Here is a 20,350-nt window from a genome sequence, read left to right on the forward strand (position 1 = left end):
GTAAAGTAGTATTAATATTAAAACTTTCAAGCAGTTTTTATATACATGAAACATTTCTTTTTAGAAACCACTGGCCCTTTTTCTTATCATTCTTTTATCAAAATTACCATTATCTTGGAATTTATTAAAAATTATATATGCTTGATTATTGTTCCGTGCACTTTACATATATTACCTTATTTAATACTGTAACTCTGAAAGGGTCAAGAATTATTCCCATTTGACAGATGAAGAAACTGTAGTATAGACCAATTAACTGCCCAAGATCAAACAGCAAGTAATTGTGCTATTTAGTCATATGCCATGTCATCACATGCTTACATGAACGTTTGGGGAAGACACAGTTTAAAATGTCACAATCAAAAAATAAAATGTCACAATCACAGCATATGGGTTTTTTCCTGACCAATGATCTGTTCATTAAAGAGAGTTATCTCTTTCCTCTTTTCCTCCATGTTTCTTATAAACTGCTAGATTGGGTTCAGTGTTTAGGGAAAAATATTTAATGCTCTAATGATTCACATGGGGAGATATATTCTGTTTCTGCTACATTTAGTGATAATATAGATTGATAAGTGAGCTCAGGTGTTACCAGACCATTCCACCCATTATTTTAATGTTATTCACCATTCTTTCACTTAGTGGTTTTTAAGCAATCAAGATGAATGTTACCTAGATCCCTTATTTTACTAGGAACTGCAAAATGATGAGTTTGTAATTCTTTATGTATTAGGCGTGATTCTTCAGTAAAGAAGATTAAAGAGTGTTTCCTTATCAGCTGTTTGTTTACTCTGAAATACATTTCATATAGAAAAAGCAAGATAAATGTTTGATTCCTGCTTATTATCAGTTTTTAGAATGACATTGTTCCATAACAACCTCAAAAGGAGACTAGTGCAGTTTTCAGTGTCATTAGGAAATTGTGGATTTACATTTGTCTATTTTTATTATAAGTTTCAGTCCTTTGTAGTTATTCTTTCTGATGCTCAGGTTGTCCCTGAACAATGGGAATCTCTTTTAAGTTTGATGCCCGGGTGCCCGTCTTTTTAACATCACCCGAGTATTTTTTGAGAGCTTCCTACTTTTTGAATATGACATGATTCCTGGGCTTCTTTTTTTTTTTTTTTTTTTATATTTTCTGACCTAGACCTATAATTAACTATTTTCAGGGTGTCTTGGTTCCTTTTTGTAGCAAGTGGTATTTAAAGGTCATAGTTCAGATACTAAGGATGATCATTGCTACAAGATTGTCATGGTATCAAGGCTTGAATGAATAAAATAGGTAATTTTTTCTTTAAGAAAATTAAAGATATACATATTGTAATTTTTGTAGACATGAAAATTCATAAAAACAAATCATAAATGAAAGAAAGCTATCAGATATCACTGAGTAAGATAACTATTTTATTTTCACTTATTTGATTTTGTATTTTTATCTCATCTATGCTGGAAATCTTTCTGTAGACATATTACTTGATATATATTGAGGTATATAATATAAAATCTGTCAAAATAATAAGACCACATTGATGCAAACAACATAACTACTCCACTTTTGGGATTTCCTTGAGGATTTTTTTGTCTTTAGGATATATTCTATCAATGATGTACTTAAAAATAATGTCACTTGAAATAATTTCTATATGTATAGTTAAGCCACCAGCTTCATATACAGTTTTTTGTTTCTGTGTGTTTTTTATTTGGGGGAATTGCTTCAGTTTGGGGGTTTTATTTTTCTTTATTTTTGCACATGCCAAGAGGCTTATGGTTTCTCAGTTCCGCAGTCAGACCCTCAGCAGTGAGAGTGTAGAGACCTAACCATTGGACTACTGGGAAATTCCCTTGTTTATTTTGTTTTTGGTTATGTGAAGCATTTAGAGTTTCCAAGTAAAAAATAAGTACCTTGTTTTCAAGGTAATACACAAAGGTCTAACTTCTGTTTCCGTCTGTTCTTCCCTATTCTTTCCCTTAATTTTGGGGTTATTCTTCTATTGTTTCTTCCTTAAATACAAGCAAATGTCTATGTAAAGTTTTTTCCACGTGCCAGGTTATATTTAGGATCACTGGATCCACAAATAGACATAGGTATAAATTTGCTGTATCATGCCCATTTATTGCTAGAAAGGTTATGTACTGTTTTACACTCCTATCAGTCTTACTAACAGATACTTGGGTTTTCTCAATCTAGTAAAAGTAGATATCCTACTGCAGCTTTTTTTTTTTTTAATATGGTTGATTTACAGTGTTTAGTATTAATCCATTGCAGTTTTTAAATTTTCTTGGTTAACTCTCAAAGATGAGAGATTATTAAATCAAATATATGACTTTTTAAATGATTTTTAAATTTATTTTTTAATTTTTGTGAGAGTAACCTTTATAAGAGTAGTCTTTCTCACAGTCTCATTAATGATGGGTATTTTTATTTTTAAAACTATGTGTTTAAAAAGATACTTTATTTTACTTTGACATTACTTTGACTAAAGTAAAATTGTAACTTCCTTTTTTTTTTTAGCTGATTTTATTGTATTTTATCATTGACTTCATTTGATATTATGAACAGCAATATCAAGTCAGTTTGTTGTTGGGAAGGTTCACAAAATAGAATCTCCATTTGGTTAGGTTAAATTGGGTTCAAAGCCTTATCTTTATTATATGAATACGTAAAGACTAGAAGAAAACCAGGAGGGGAGTATGCAGTTGAAAAATTTCAGGAAACACCTTTTCCAGTTTATCTTATATTACAGTTTATATCGTTTACTTGCTTTTATAGGGAGATTTTGGCACTCAGAAAGAAGCTGCGTGGGCCATAAGTAACTTAACAATTAGTGGAAGAAAAGATCAAGTAAGTTCAGCTCTTATATATTTCTTAAAACTGATAAGTAACAGTACTAACAATTCTAAGATTTGTATTTCAGTAAATCATAATTTAAGATAGTAGCAAGATAATACACATCCTGTGATATATAAAGTGTCACCTTGACTTCCTTTAGTTATATTTTGTAGATGTGAAGTGTTCTCTTTCCAGCTTCTTGGCCTACAAGAATTTTTCTAATCCAGGGTAAGATGAAGCACTTATATCGTCAGGGTTGTTTTTGTTTTTTTAATGTTAAGGAAAAAACAAGACTTTTTAGGCTAATAGGGCAACAAAAATTATCTGACAGTAAGCCAAGCAAGGAACTAAATTCAACTTAAAAGCTGGGACTAGGAACTAGGGTGAACAGTGTGAGATGCCTAGGGCATAAAATTTAAAGCAACACTCAGAGTTGCGCAGGTAACAGAGCTTAACATTGTGCCAACTGGCAAAAGAAAATGAGTTTTATTTATTTTTTATCTTCTGGCCACACTGCACAGCATGTGGGATCCCAGTTCCTGGACCAGGGCCTGTACACCCTTGCCTCCTGCATTGGCAGCACGGAGTCTTAGCTTCTAGACTGCCAGGAAGGTCCCAATCCCAGATACGTTTCACAGACAAGTAAAAAGGGGCAAATTTGGAGCACATAATTTTCACAGATAAGCCATAGATTGAATCCACTCAAATATGAATATAGAGCAGAATATAAATATATTGCATGGCAGTAACTAATAAAATATAATGAAGATAGAAAATTTGCAAATTTTATGGAACCATAGAATAGCAGATTGAGAGGTGGCCAGGTATGAGAGTGCTAATGTTAAAGCCAAGAGAGGATGCTGTCACATTGAACAATTACAGTTTAAAAAAAATAATAATTATCTGCCCTCTTAACTGACTTCATAATTTAATATTAAAAGAGAAAGGATCTCTGAAGGAAGTACTCATGGCAAAGAAATGTGTCATATGAACTTGAGTGATTCCTTCATTTTCACTTTAGTTTTCCTTTTCTCTTAAGTTCATGAAAAATAAACATACTGCATTAAAAAGAAAAGAAGTTTAGTTTAATGTAGGCTAACTTAACATGTGAGAAATGAGGTCATATTTCCAAATTCAAGATTATGAAGTCAAAATTATTCCAGTGAGATAACAGGGTGCACAAATGAAATTCACTGAACATTTATTATATCATGTTGTTTTTCTTCTTCAGGTGGCCTACCTAATCCAACAAAATGTTATCCCACCTTTTTGCAACTTGCTGACTGTAAAAGACGCACAAGTTGTGCAAGTAGTGCTCGATGGGCTAAGTAATATATTAAAAATGGCTGAGGATGAGGCCGAAACCATAGCCAATCTTATAGAAGAATGTGGAGGTGAGTTTATTATATGCTGTTATCCCACATTTTAATGTTCTTTTTGTAACTACTTTTATTTTCAAATGCAACACTTCTATATTTTTCTGTCTTAATCAAGTAATAGAATCAAATAAATACTATATTCTATATGTACAGTCCTGCTCAGCTTCCTGCATATGTTTAGGTAACTGAATTGCTGCCACATTGAACAGGCACTGTGCTAAAGGTACTGGGAAGACAGTGGTAAACAACACACAGTCCTTGCCCTGAAGGCATGTAGTCTAATCATGGAGATAAACATGAACTGATTTAATGTGCTGATTACCCTAATAGAAATGTGCAACTAAGTGAAATACCTAATCTGTCCTGGAAGAAGTAGGAAGTGACCTGAGCTGGATTTTGAGAGATGAATAAGGATTAATAAAGTGAAAAGGGATGAAAAGTGTTCCAGCAGAGATAACACCATGAGCAAAGTCTGAGGTGAGAAATAGCATTCAGCAAATTATAAGTAGTTCAGTGTTGCTAAATCACAAAGTATGAGGTAGAAACCACAAACGATGAGACTGTGGAGTTAGCCATCGATCAGGCCCCTAGTCTTAGAAGCTTTGCAGCACAGCAGATACCCTAAGGCAGTGGTTCCCAAGTCTGGCGGTGTACCAGCGCCGCCAGGACGGCACGCAGCATGCCTTAGATTTCAGCTCTCAAGGTGAACATCTAGACTGAACATGGGAGTTTCTGAGGTGGGTGTGGAGCAAAATGTCACCAACCTAGGTAAGCATAAAAGTGAAGCTGTTTCTGATAGAAGTGAAAGGAGAGGTAGCTAAGAATAGGGGAACCAGTATCTTCAACTTATTTAATAGAATTTGGAGACTTGAAAATTAATAGGAAGTGTGTGTTTTCAAAGTTACTTAAGTGATACACAGCATACAAAGTGACAGGTAGAACAACAACAACAAAATTCATAACTGTCAGGTTGGGAACAGGAAATGGGAAATACTGTTAGGAAACTAATTAGGAAGTGAGTTCCAGAAAAATTTAAAACTTAAAGAATTTAAAAGGAATAGTTAATTTTTTTCCTACTTTTGTATTTTTTTCTTTTACCATATAAACCTTTTAATAATTAAAATTTTATTTTTAAATATTAATATAAAAATATAGATCTTGAGCATTGCCTATTTCACTGGAAGTAAAACCTAGCTTACAGATTTCCCAAAGGATCCTCTGCCATAGGGAACGACAAGTCATTGGAAGATTTTACCAAGGGAATTGGTATGTTTAAATGGAGCATGGATATGAGGGGAATGGAACCCTGATAGAGCCTGGCAGGAAACCACTTAGGAAAGTATATAGTGATCACACCACAATAAATGAAGGCAGTGATAATAGAGACGAAGGGGAAATGACAAGATTGAAGAAATGAATAGGATAGGCTTTGAGGTTTTTGAGATTTTGTTATAGAGTATTGAGGGAAAGGGGAACTTTAATAATCAGTCTTTCTCTCAGATTTCAAACTGTTGTTGATTATCACCAGTAAGAATACAGTAAAATAAACAGTGTAAATGAAGAATGGCAGATAACATTGTTTTTTAACAGCTTGAACTTTAGGTACTTATAAAATGTCCTCATGGAATTATCAAGCAGGTTTAAAGTTTTAAGCATCTGAAGCTCAGAAAAATGAAGTCATAGATGAGTACAAGTCTTCAGCCTATATGTAAATAGTAGTTAAACCTTTTCATGGAAAGACCCCATAAGGAGAGTGTGTAAAGTGAGAAATATGCCCAAAACAATTTCCTCCACTTAAGAAATAGAGTACAAATACTCATGAAAGGGAAATTTCACTTTAATTCAGAGATTTTAAAATTAATGATTACTCCTATTAGGCTTCCCTGGTGGCTCAGTTGGTGAAGAATCCGCCTGCAATGCAGGAGACCACCTCCGGGAGACAAGGGTTCAATCCCTGGGTCAGGAAGATCTCCTGGAGAATGGAATGGCAATCCACTCCAGTATTCCTGCCTGGAGAATCCCATGGACAGAGGAGCCTGGTGGGCTACAGTCCACGGGGTTGCAAGAATCAAACATGACTTAGTGACTAAACCACTACAGAGCAAAACAGTATTCAATTTTTATATCAATAGATTGTTTACATATTTCGCTTATGGTTTAATACATTTGTTAGTATTTACAGGGGAAAATCCTCTTTCCCCTGAAACACAGTTGTTGATCATGATCATTTTTCATTATACTTAATAGCTGTCTTAACATTCATATTTGTTAATCATGAGTACTTAAAAGTTTTTTCTTACATGATGACTAGAAAAATTTGGCAAATGCTACAAAATAGGAAGAACTTGCTTTTAACTTTTTTTACTTGCACATTTGGGTTTTACTGTTTGTTTTGGGGTATTTGGGGTTTTTTTCTTTAGCCATGCCACGTGGCTCATGGGATCCTCGGTTTCAACCAGAATTGAAACCGAGCCACATGACAGTGAAAGCCCAGAATCCTAGCCACTGCGCTGCCAGGGACCCCCAGCTTTAACAGGGCAGTTTCACATGCTGTTACTCCTTACAGACACTGGCATATGAAACGTCATTTTCTTCTGAATAGACAGATGTCCCGTTGCTTAATTTATATGTAGTTAAACACTCAGGTGTTTGGGCTTTTTTTTTTCTTTTTTCTTTTTTTTTTTTTGACTGCAGTGTGCCACGTGGCATATAGAATTTTAGTTCCCTGACCAGGAATTGAATCGGTGCTGCTTGCATTGCACGTGCAGAGTTTTAACTACCAGGGAAGTCCCTCAGATAATTTTTTAAGATAAATATGCTGTGTTTATGTTGTGAATAAAACCTTACTGTTTTTAAGATTAACCTTTAGAATAGATAGCCCAAAATTCAATTATGTGTTCCCAAGATTATTGTAACCCTTTTGCCACTGTGTTGTTGTTGTGTTGTTTTAATATTATTATTATTTCACTTCATAAAATTTCTTACAGGACTGGAGAAAATTGAACAGCTTCAAAATCATGAAAATGAAGACATCTACAAATTGGCCTATGAGATCATTGATCAGTTCTTCTCTTCAGATGATGTATTTAATAATCTTATCATTTTCTTAGTTTTACTTAATAAGCATAAGTCTGGATGAAATTTAAGCTAGGATGTATATGTATGTATTTTAGAGGAATGGAATTGAAATTAGATAACAATATTTTAGTATTTTAAAGTCCTTTGGGTTATTAAAAAGTAGTATTAGCTCAAATGGCAAAAAAAGATGAGAATTTTTTTGACAGTGAATAAATTAGGCTTTATTTTCCCTTGATGTCTCTATAGTTATCATATTTTATATTGCTGATAGCCTAATGTGTTTATAAACAAAATAGTGAAGCTAGTATATCCTATAATGAATCCATTATGGCAATAATCAGTTAATCTGTACTTGAATATATTGCCACCATTAATTTTAGTTGGTGACCAAAAACAAATATGAAGATAAACAAGTACAGTGAAAAAAAATCACTAAGAAACTTAAGTTACTGTATAATATATACTATAGAAGAATGTTTTCAGATTGTCAATATATGGTAGTTATGTTAAATCTAAAATTATAGTGATCAGATATAGCCAGCAGTGCATTTCTTGATTGATTTTCTCAACTTTTTAAAAAAGAAAATGGAATATTATTAAATATTTTGTTAACCATATATGATTTGTAGATTAACTTGACAAAGACAATACTAAAAAAGAATTAGACTATTTATACCTACAGATTATCAAGCTAAGTCCTATTTAGAATATAATATTTGTTTAAAAGCATGCTTTTTTAAAAGTAGCTTTTATCATGTATTAAAGTTGGATATTTTTAGAAGTCCTAATTGATAATTAGGTATACACAAAGCCTTAATGATTTTTAATACTTCAACATGCAGGTCTTACTTACTCTGTTACATTGTGAAAAGAATAATGAAGATGATGTTCCTCTATGGGAACTACACCATAGGCACATAATTTTGTGGTATTTCAACCGTTAGATATAAAGCATATAGAAAGAACATCAGTTATCCATTTTAATACGGCCATTATGTTACTACTTTAAGCTCAAAACTTGTCTCCAGTTGCTATTAAAATATTAACTGAAGAATACACTTATTCTCCAAAAGTGATAGCATTAGAATGAGTATACTCTGTGAATTTGAGTCATAGTACCATCTCCAATCTCTTTCATTCTTTCAGAAGATATCCAATTTGCATATTCTCTTCAGTTTCTTCCCTTTTGGCATCCCTTAAGGAAAAAACCTTTATGAAGTGTTTCAGGGTTCTCAAAGGATGGTAGGACAGTGTTGGCCACCCATATAATCTCTGATACTTTTTAAATAGAAGTGTTAACTATAATACTGTTTTATAATTTAAAACTAACCATCACCTTCTTTTTTTCCCTCCCCCTTAGATTGATGAAGATCCTAGCCTTGTTCCAGAGGCAATACAAGGTGGAACATTTGGTTTCAATTCATCTGCCAATGTACCAACAGAAGGGTTCCAGTTTTAGAAAGATGTTGTGGAAGTTAGGTACAATGCAGCACTGGGATATATATATATATATACATATATATAAAAAGGTTTGATCCATCAAGCTTGGCTCATGGGATCTGCTGCTGCATTAAATCGGGAAAGAAAATGTGAAGATTTCATTTGGAATCACAGAAAATGCCCAAATGAGGTCAAGATGGCGAGTGGGTGCGAGTGAGAATGAGTGGCAAAATGTAATGAAAACTCTACATGGATGCTTATTTAGGTTGTTCAAAGTAAAAAGGGCTACAGGTCACAGATCTTCAGTGCCTGAGAAGGAACATTGACTTTGTATCAATTGAGGGGAAAGTGCAGTACTGTCATCTTCAAGCCTTGTAAGCATAAAAGAGATAGGATGCCCATAAAAGTCAAAGGAAAACGAGCCCAGGCCTTGCTATGAAGCAGTGTGTGAGTGGACAATGTTGAATGAATGTCTGGCTCGGTGATGGAGAGCCAGGTTCATCTTTCAAATCTAGGGCTCTTCATTCATGAAGCAGACTCCTAGTCCTGGAGTGACTGTGTACGAGAGTATGGTTGTGGTGCTGTATGTGAACGCATGCAAGCTTGATTTGCCTTCAGGGGGCTGATAACAAACTAGTAAAATCATCAGAGTGAGATCGTAAGTGTTACTGTACACTGGACCTGCCAACAGAGACCAGCTCAGCAGCAGACGGCGGTGTACTCTGCAGCCTGTGTTTCTCTCTCCCCTCCTCCCTCTTCCCGCCCCTCCTTTTTTTTTTTTTTTTTTTCTTTTTTAGGGTGCTTTTTTTTTTTTTTTTTGTGGGAGTTTTTTGTTTTGTTTTTAGTTTTTATTTACTTTACCTAGTATGGCTTTTAGTTGCTTCTCAAGTCAGAAAACTTTCAGGAAGGTTTCCCTGTGCATTTGCACCAGATGAATGTTTGATGCTATGAAAAGCTTTCCATATCATCAAAACTAATTTGTGTAGATTTTTGCATGAAAAAAAAAAATCATAAATTTCCCTCAAAATAGACTGTGTTGCAGTACACAAGTTGCCATAATAGTATAAACCAGTAAAATGTGCTTTTAAAAGCCGTCCTTTTCCTTTTCATTCTCAGAGACAACATAAAGATCTTTGCATGAGGCGAATCTGCAGCCTAGTTCATTTTTAGATTTTGTTGAGTCCTGTAAAGAAGAAGAAGAAAAAAGTTTCAGTTGTGGTGGAATACCGTGCTGTGTTTAAATGTTACTTGTTTTCAAACTTTGTTTTCTATGAAAATGATATGGAAACTTCTAAAATGGAATTTGGTGCATATGTACTGCTGAATAAAGACCGATGAAGAGGTTTGAGTAGATGTACAAATCAAGTAATGGTTTGAACACCTTTAATAATATGCCTAATCTGTTCAATTGTTTTAGAATCTTTTTATCTTAGATGTAGGCAGCCATGAACAATCTATTTTGAGCCACTTTAGGGAGAAAACTTTGTATTTTTAAAACTTGCATAAAAGTTATGCAAGTGGTTTTTATAAATTGGAATAATACCTCAGTTTTGAGGTTATGCACACTAAATTAAATGTGACATAAATTAATTTGTACAAAAAGAACTCTTTATAAGGTGGCTCATTGTAGGAAATCCTGTGCCTTCCCCTTTGAGCACAAGTGTTGCATGAACAACAGTTTGCTATAAGAAACATACCAGATTAGCCACCATTAGCATCTATATCTACTTTGTGTTTAAAAATCAACTGGTAATTCTGAAACACTGTAGAATGGATAAAAATTATTTTGTGATCATAACTCTTTGTTGAACTAGAGTATTTTTGCAGCATTCCTTGTCATCAGAAACATGGTTAAAGTTTAAAACTAGAAGCAGCAGAAAACTAGCTTGTAAAATTTATCCAAGTAGAGTGCAGGCTAGGCTATCTTGGGGAAATAAACATTAAAACTCAAAGCAATGTTTTACATGGGGCATGTGTGTGTGCTGTGTGGATTTTTTATATATGTTAATGTAAAGTTAGAGTACAACTCAGTGGCTTGTGTTCACTTGTCTTTCATAAGCTTTTAACACTGACCCAACATTACAAAAGGAATTTCTTAAATCCTTTAGTTTCAGTATAGATGTATTAATATTCCAACTGACTGGATTTGTTCAGCTGATGCCATCTGTGCTTCTGCTTCTTCCCTGTCCAAACCAATATTCTGACCTTCCTTCACTCCTTCAGCAAAGTGGACTGAGAGAGACAACTTGAGCTATATTTTAAGTATTTCTATAGCTTCAGCATATGTCTGCAAATGCAAGAGTGCACACAAATGGCATAAGTTACCAGAAGATAAACATAACAGTGCTCTGCATAATTCTTGTTTCTTAGTGTACAAAAACCTGGTTAAAAGTAAGCCAGTGAGGTTATAATAGACCAAATGACTTTATAGAGTGATTTTCTTACGAGTGCAGGACTCATACCAGCTTGATTAGTCAGGGCCTGCAGAAGAAGCTAGTCTCAGAAAAGAACCTCGGCTCTCTTTTAAGGGGGCTCACCTGATTAAATCAGGCCCACCCCTTATCTCCCCTTTAATTGACCCAAAGCCAAACTGGTGAGTACATTATTATAGCTGCACTGTCCCTTCCTCTTTACCCTATGCGTGTGTACTAAGTTGCATCCAACTCTTTGTGACTCTGGGCTCTAGCCCACCAGGCTCCTCTGTCCAGGCATGAGTACTGCAGTAGGTTGCATGCCCTCCTTCAGGGTATCTTCCTGATCCAGGGATCGAACCCACATCTCTCAAATGTTCTGCCTTGGCAGGTGGATTCTTTACCACTTTACCTGGGAAGCCTACTCTTTGGCCTAGTCACAGAGTGATATCCATCATGCTCAAATAATCCTGTCAACACTTGAGTAAATGGAATTATAAAGAGCATGTGTATCAGGGAATCTTGGGAGCCACCTTAAGAGCTCCTGTACCACCAAGAAACACTAGCATTTAGAGCTGGAGAGATTTAGACGTGATCACACATAGCACAAGCTTATTTTTGAACAAAGGTCCCCTGTGAGAATCTAATGAAAACTTCCCCAGTTTCCTTCCAAAATGCATATGCATAGAGTTGGGAGCTCCATGCGAGTCTGAATTTCAGGATATGAACTGTCCAAGTTCTCCCTTTCAGATGATAGAGTTGCCAAGAGGTGACTTGACCAAGGTCACAACAGCTACTAAGGGCTAGATAAGACCCAGATCTCAACTCATACAGTAGGGAGCTATGCTTTCAATTATGCTACGAAACTCATTTAAATTTGTGAGCCAATGCAAAGAAGCATTTATGCAGCTTTTCCTGTTGTAGTTTGAGAAATTACTAACAGTAATTCTTACAGAAGCTTGTCTGAGTTTTGAAATTACAGTTGACGCTTGAACACCATGGAATTTGCAGGCCCACTTATATGCCATTTTTCCCCACTAAATACATACTTCAAGGTCAACTGTACTTTAAATCAGCTGTCTACATTACTTGTAATACCTAATACAGTATAGCTGCTACATAAATAATTGTTAGGTACAATGTAAATACTATGTAGCTAAGCCCTTGAATACAGCCGACCTTCATCGATGGTTCTGCAACCAAGGATTCAGCCAACCACAGATCATGCAGTATTACAGTGAAAAAAAGTCCACGTGTAAGTGAACCCATGTTATTCAAGGGTCCACTGTATTTTCCTTCTGATTTTCCAAAATTGAATCTTTCATTGTTTATATTAAGAAGGTAAACTATATGTAAACAGGCTAGTTTAGCTTGAATTAGAGAAGTTACCTGTTGTGAACTCCTGAGGCCTAATGGGTTGTTTACCTCATGTCATGCACATGACATTTTAAACATTTAAGGAGAAAATGGTTTTTCTTTTTAGCAGACACATTAATGAAGTGTATGCTTTTTAAAAAATATAAGAGTAATGAACTTTATATGCCTTTAAATAAAATCAAAGTGCACATTCATAGTCTAACTGTATTCAGTTAATTCCTAAATTAAGGTGAAAAGAATGAAGATTTATAAAGCCCATATTCTGGTGTGATCAGAAGCAACTGAACTGTAGTGTCACAGTGAATATCAACTATCACATCAATAATGTACAGGTTTAATGGTTTTTCTGCAAGACTTAACCTAGCAGTACCATTTAATTTGAACATGTCTGCTAAACTCAGGTTCTTTAAGTGACAAGTTTGGTTCAGGATGTCCGTGTCAGGATGTACTGTTTATAAAGTTGACTTAGCAGCTGCTACTTTTGCTTTCAGATTACCTCTTCCCAGAGACCTGCACTCATCATTTATGTTGTTGCCCCAATCTTTGCAGCTGTAAATATGCTGCTTGCTCCAGGTTAGTTTTTCCAAGCTGTCAGTTCTTCCAAGTTTATTGAAGAAAAACTTTTATAACCTTTTCATTTCTATTATTCAAGCATGAGTCCTCCTTTCCCTGACCATATCTTAACTTCTGATTTGTATAGCTCATGGATTCCTTGCTACTCTGTGACCTTAGCCAAGATTTCCTCATCTATTTTTGCTCTTCTAACAACTGATAATCTGCTTAAATGTACATGCTGTTAATTGCACTCAGTCTCCAGTTACCTGGCTTCCAGATCGTTCCTTCAGTGTCCCATCTTTCTAGTCCTCGGATTTTTGAGACTTCCAAGGCATCTTTCCCCCGAACTTTGTACATGGTTACCTTTTGACTGATTTTATAATTGGCTGTTATAATGCTAATATCCAAACACTTGGACTCAGGAGGGTATTTCTCTTTAACTCAAAAAGGGGGACTTTCTGGGGATTCAGTTCAGTCCCTGATTAGGACTCAGCTTCCACTACAGGGAGCACAGATTTGAACTCTGGTCAGAGAACTAAGATCACACATTGTACACAGCCAGAAAAGATCATTTTGGGTCATAATTGGATTTGGGAAGGAGTTGACAGTGTTATTCTCTGAGGCCTTACTGCCATGCTTGTTTTTTCTTAGGGATTGTCCCCCTGTTCAACTCAACAGAGTTTATCCGTAATATGTTACGGGTACTTTCTGCTTCCAACCACTTCCCTTTGTACTTGCCAGTGTGCTGCCTCCATAAACAAATTATAATGTGCCTCCAATCTAGTAGCTCCCAATGTGGTCTACAAGGTCCCCCACCCGTGTGTGTAACTGGTACAGAGAAACTGGTTTCACCTTTTTTTTTTTCTTTGAACCTGTTTAACAGGATGGTCATAGGAAAGCTGTTAAAGAGCTGCTATTAAAATACCTAAATGGTAACTGCTCCAGTCTGAGTCCACCAGTGGCCAGAGGTGCTGAAAGAGGACTGAAAAGTTTGTTTCCCTCTCAGCTCTCTTCCCACGCAACTTCTGTGCAGTTCTCCCCAGCTTCAGAGCGTAAAGAAAGCTCGAAGTAGCAGATGAGGAAGTGTCTTGTTTGGATCCCTGTATTCCCAACCACCTTACATGTTCCAACATTCAGACGCCTGTCTCCAGGAAGCCAAACATCCCATACTGTCGACTACCCTCACCATCCCCATCAGCTCTCACTCAGAGTGTGCGTTTCATACTTAGGGTAATGTTTCAGTCTGTAGAGTCGGTCCCACTAAATTGTAAGCACCTTAAGGGCAGAGTCTGCAAGGGAAGCTCTGTAAACCCCATGGAAGCGCCATGAGTTCTGTGGGCTCTCAGGAAAGGCTACAGTGCAGCCTCTCACATGAACCGATTGTAGGGACTGTTTCTAAAACTCTTCAATCTGGAATTGTCCAATTTGCCTTATTGCATCTCAAATTTAGGGTGTTTATAGGAAGAGATACTTCATCCCTTGTCAGATGAATGCTCATTACTTTCTTTTTTCCACTTCTGATATTTACCAATGTCAGATCTGGATATCTGACACAGGATATTGCAATGCATCCTCATGGGTCTCAAATACTAGCTCTGCATACTATGAAGCAGGGGGTGACCTAGTATCTAATACTATTGATGCAATTAATTTTTGACATGTCATTTATTGAACTATCTTTGCATCATAATAGTGTTTTTACAAAGAAAGTAGCCAACCCATAAAGGTAAGTGATTACTGTCTTAGTCTATAGTATGAAATCAGAAAGCTTTTTGGTTATTGATGTTGCAGTGTTCTTTATGTAATAAGCTTTCTTACACCTGACTAGCAATTACACAAATTTTTGGATGCTTAAAATAATTAAGAACAAGCACAAGGAATTCTCTCAGTTTTATGTAGTCCTGATCTAAACAGTTGGATAATCACCATGGTATTTATTCTTTTTTTTTTTTCCTGATAAGTCCCAGAGGCCTTAAGAACAAATACAGTGGCCCCTTTGACAGAGTCTTTGGCTTTAAATCTTTGCTCTGCCACTTAACTCCTGTGGGACCTTGTAAAATTGTTTTATGTGTTTCCTAGTTCTGAAAAAATGGAAAATATAATAATACCTACCCCGATGGGTTACTTTGTGGCTTAAATGAGTTAACTCATGTAAAACACTCAGAATAATCTTATATAAATAATAAACATAGCAGCAGGAGAAATTCCCTTTAGCTTCTGCTGAAGATAAAAGCAGACGCCTAATTTTTTGCATTTGACAAATACCTGAGAACTCACATTGGACTAGGCATTAAATCAGGAGTTAGGGATACGAAGTCAATTAAAATGTGTACTTGTTCTCAATTTAGTTTACTGAGGAAGAGGGAGTCATAAATGGAGAAACCAAAACTAAGATGTAAGAGATGTACATCATATTACCTTTGGTAAACCCCACAGTTTGGCGACTAATCAGCTTTTGATGGGGCATCCAAAAAAACCTCCTGTCTCTTAAATTCATTATCTCCAACTTAAGACTTTCTTTGGCTATTCAGGTGTGGTTTTTTTTCCCCCAATCCTGCCCCCCCCCCCCCCCCACACACACACCGTTTTTCTCTCATTCTTAGTAGGTTACCTTTCCTATTTTAGGGGTGGGAAGGTGGCAAGAGAAACTATGAAAGAAACTTCCTCAGCCCACTTCTAGATTAGAAACTTAACGGATTACTCACCCACTCCATCCTCCGTTAGAGGAGGTAGGTATCTTTCCTCATAACTAAGGTGGTCCTGTCGTCTTCAGTCCTATCTCCTGCTGCTACTCAGGAGTCTCACACTATGAGTCACCGGTCTTCTCTCCTTTGTATTCAACTATTGCCCTTCAGAGTGATCCTTCCCATTAGCATCTGAACATGCAACAAATATTTCCCAACCTAAAAATGAGAGTGCAGCCCTCCCTCCCCTTACCATCACAGCAAAAATTCTTTTAAGAAGTTTGCTCCATCCAATTGCTCAAGCCTCATTCTCAGCCCATTACAGTCTCCTTTACCCTCGTCACACCATAAAACCCTTGACATGATGCCTACATGTCACTAATCGGCAATTTTTGTCTTTGACTCAGAAAAATTAGACTCGACCTCTCCCATCAATCACAGCCCTTTTCCTCGACCACTGCTGCCTGCTCCCCTCTATCTCTCCCCTGCCCCTCAAACTCCTGCCCAGCATTTGTCTCCTTTCTAGCACGTTTCCTTGTCATTAAGTGTTTAAGAGGTTTAACTCACACCAATCTTTAATCTGTACAAGGATACAATAGTCACACCACTTAGGTGCCTAAAAGCAACCACAACTCAATCTTGTCCAACACTAAGCCTTGTGCTCTTTCTCTCCTACCCTCAACTGTGTCCTCTTGGATTGTTCCCCATCTCAGTGAATGTCAGCTCCCCTGAGTTCTAAATGACCCTTGGAGTCCTTTCACTTATCTCCATTTCTACCTCAGTCCAACCATCATCTCTTCTTAAACCATTGTAAGTATATTAAAATGATCTGCCTTGACCACTCTGGCTCCCTTCAGTCTGATCTCTGTATTTTAAAGCCAAAATGTGGGTTCAGTCCCTGGGTGGAGAAGATTCCCTGGAGTAGGGGATGGCAACCCACTCCAGTATTCTTGCTTGCAGAATCCCATGGACAGAGGAGCCTGGTGGGTTACATTCCATTGGGTTGCAGTCAGACACAACTGAAGTGACTTAGCACATGTGCACATATCTTTCTAAAAATCAAATCTGTGTGTGCCAGTGTTGTTACTTTGAACACTTCACATCTTCTCATTGCTTTTAGAATAAAAACCAACATTCTTTTTTCTTGGAGATCATGCACAAAATAGAGTAGGATAATAAATCCTTAAGTGCACATCACCCAACTTCAGCCATCACCAACACATTGTGAATCTTTTTTTTTTTTTTTTTTTTTGCTGCACCTTCCTTGAGGCTTGTGGGATCTTAGTTCCCCAACCAGGGATCAAACCCATGGCCCCTGCAATGGAAGTGCAGAGTCTGAACCACTGGACCGCCAGGGAAGTCTGATACATGATCAATCTCGTTTCCTCTCTGATGCACCCACATTTCCTATCTCCCTAGTATTATTTTGAAGCAAATCCTAGGCATTTCCTTATGTATCTCCAAAAATTAAAATTAACTTTAAATTCAAATCTCTTAAAAAATTAGCATTTAATAGCAAGTATCTAATCCATGTTCAAATGTCATTGTATTAATCAAAATCGTTAACATGGCCATAACCTTTCATTTTCTGGCCCCTGCCTGCTTCTCTAGCTGTGTTTTCACTCACACCATTCCTCTGTGCTTTGACTGCACTGGCTTTTTATCTCCTCCTCCCATGCGGCCTTTGATTTCTTTTGCTTTGCTAGAATATCACCTTCCCGTTTCTTTGTTATTCCTCAGCTTGAGCATCACATTCTAAGGGACACCTGCACTTACAGCCCGACTTAAAATTTCTTTATTAAAAGTTCACATACAACTCCACTCCTTTTCTTTGGAGCACCTTAAAGTTCGCAAGACTAACATAGGAACCACATTGCACATCACCTCGAACCCTGGGGAACCAGACTGTCGGAGGACACAACACATTGTGTGCACCAGGATGCAGGAGAAAGCAGCAGTGACCCCACAAGAGACTGAGCCAGGCTTGCTTGTGATGTTCAGAAGTCTCCAGCGGAGGTGTGGGTTGACAGTGGGCTGCCCTGGGGTCAGGGGCACTGAATACAGCAGTGTTGGCATAAGTCCTTTGGAAGGAGGTCTCCATTGTGGCCATTACCCCTACTGTAGTTTGGCCTCAGGCCAAACAACAGAGAAGCAACGTGACCCCACCCCAATCCAACAGAAAATTGGATTAAAGATTTACTGAGCATTGCCCCCCACATCAGAACAAGACCCAGATTCCCCCACAGCCAGTCCCTCCCATCAGGAAGCTTCCACAAGCCTCTCAGCCTTATCTGTCAGAGGGCAGACAGAATGAAAACCACAATCACAGAAAACTAACCAAACTGATCACATGGAACACAGCCTTGTCTAACTCAATGAAACCATGAGCCATGCCGTGTGGGGCCACCCAAGATGGACGGGTCATGGAGAGTTCTGATAAAACGTGGTCCACTGGAGAAGAGAATGGCAAACCACTTCAGTATTCTTACCTTGAGAACCCCATGAACAGTATGAAAAGGCAAAAAGATATGACACTGAAAGATGAACTCCTAGGTCGGTAGGTGCCCAACATGCTACTGGAAAAGAGTAAAGAAATAACTCCAAAAAGAATGAAGAAACGGAGCCAAAGCAGAAACAATGCCCAGTTGTGGATGTGACTGGTGATGGAAGTAAAATCCGATGCTGTAAAGAACAATATTGTATAGAAACCTGGAATGTTAAGTTCATGAATCAAGGTAAATTGGAAGTGGTCAGAGAGGAGATGGCAAGAGTGAACATCAACATTTTAGGTATAAGTAAACTAAAATGGACTGGAATGGGTGTAAATTCAGATGATCATTATAACCACTAGTGTGGGCAAGAATCCCATAGAAAAAATGGAGCAGCCCTCATAGTCAACAAGAGTCCAAAATGCAGTACTTGGGTGCAGTGTCAAAAATGAAAGAATGAGCTCTGTTCGTTTCCAATGCAAACCATTCAATATCACAGTAATCCAAGTCTATGCCCTAACCACTAATGCCAAAGAAGGTGAAGTTTGATGGTTCTATGAAGACCTACAAGACCTTCTAGAACCAACACCAAAAAATATATCCTTTTCCTCATAAGTGACTGGATGCAAAAGTAGGAAGTCAAGAAATACCTGGAGTAATAGGCAAGTTTGGCTTGGAGTACAAAATGAGGCAGGGCAAAGGCTAATAGAGTTTGCCAGGAGAACGCACTGGTGATAGCAGACATCCACTTCCAAAAACACAAGAGATGACTCCACACATGGACATCACCAGATGGTCAATACCGAAATCAGATTGCCTATATTCTTTGCAGCCAAAGATGGAGAAGCTGTATACAGTCAGCCAAAACAAGACTGGGATCTGACTGTGGCTCAGATCATGAACTCCTTATTACAAAATTCAGACTTAAATTGAAGAAAGTAGGGAAAACCACTGGACCATTCAGGTGTGACATAAATAAAATCCCTTATGACTACACCGTGGAGATGACAAACAAACTCAAGGGATTAAATCTGATAGAGTGCCTGAAGAACTATTGATGAAGGTTCATAACACTGTACAGGAGGCAGCGATCAAAACCATCTCCAAGAAAAAGAAATGCAAAAAAGGCAAAATGGTGGTCTGAGGAGGTCTTAAAAATAGCTGAGAAAAGAAGAGCAAAAGGCAAAGGAGAAAAAGAAAGATATACCCATCTGAACGCAGAGATCCAAAGAATGACAGAGAGAAGAAAGCCTTCCTAAATGATCAATGCAAAGAAATAGAGGACAACAATAGAATGGGAAAGACTAGAGATCTCTTCTAGAAAATGAGAGATACTAAGGGAACATTTCATGCAAAGATGGGCACAATAAAGGACAGAAATGGTATGGACCTAACAGAAGCTGAAGATATTAAGAAGAGGTGGCAAGAATACACAGAAGAACTGTACAAAAAAGATCTTCACAATCCATGTAATCACGAAGGTGTGATCACTCACCTAGAGCCAGACATCCTGGAATTGAAGTCAAGCGGGCCTTAGGAAGCATCACTATGAACAAAGCTAGTGGAGGTGATGAAATTCCAGCTGAGCTATTTAACATCATAAAAGATGATGCTGTGAAAGTGTTGCATTCAATATGCCAGCAAATTTGGAAAACTCAGGAGTGGCCACAGGACTGGAAAATGTCAGTTTTCATTCCAGTCCCAAAGAAAGGCAATACCAAAGAATGTTCAAAGTACTCCACAGTTGCACTCACCTCACACGCTAGTAAAGTAATGCTTGAAATTCTCCAAGCTAGGCTCCAACAATATGTGAACCAAGAACTTCCAGATGTTCAAGTTGGATTTAGAAAAGGCAGAGAAACCAGAGATCAAATTGCCAACATCTGTTGGATCATAAAAAAGCAAGAGAATTCCCAAAAAGCATCTACTACTTCTTCAATGACTATGCCAAAGCCTTTGACTGGATCACAACAAACTGGAAAATTCTTAAAGAGATGGGAATACAAGACCACCTGGCCTGCCTCCTGAGAAATCTGTATGCAAGTCAAGAAGCAACAGTTAGAACTGGACATGGAACAACAGACTGGTTCCAAAATGGGAAAGGAAT

The 20,350-nt window shown here is 37.2% G+C and overlaps 1 protein-coding gene across 1 annotated transcript in view; it reads left to right on the forward strand.

The window, feature by feature from the left end:
• The window catches only part of KPNA4 (karyopherin subunit alpha 4), a 59,623-nt gene extending 48,926 nt beyond the window's left edge, over positions 1 to 10,697 (forward strand). Inside the window, exons 14-17 of the mRNA XM_020913804.2 lie at positions 2,771 to 2,842; positions 4,062 to 4,224; positions 7,197 to 7,291; positions 8,648 to 10,697. Coding sequence (XP_020769463.1) covers positions 2,771 to 2,842; positions 4,062 to 4,224; positions 7,197 to 7,291; positions 8,648 to 8,746 — 429 coding nt within the window. The 3' untranslated portion in view covers positions 8,747 to 10,697. The remainder of the gene's footprint in view (positions 1 to 2,770; positions 2,843 to 4,061; positions 4,225 to 7,196; positions 7,292 to 8,647) is intronic.
• Positions 10,698 to 20,350: the final 9,653 nt, after the last annotated feature.

The sequence above is a fragment of the Odocoileus virginianus genome, chromosome 4, assembly GCF_023699985.2.
Source record: "Odocoileus virginianus isolate 20LAN1187 ecotype Illinois chromosome 4, Ovbor_1.2, whole genome shotgun sequence".
Classification (NCBI taxonomy): Eukaryota; Metazoa; Chordata; class Mammalia; order Artiodactyla; family Cervidae; genus Odocoileus; species Odocoileus virginianus.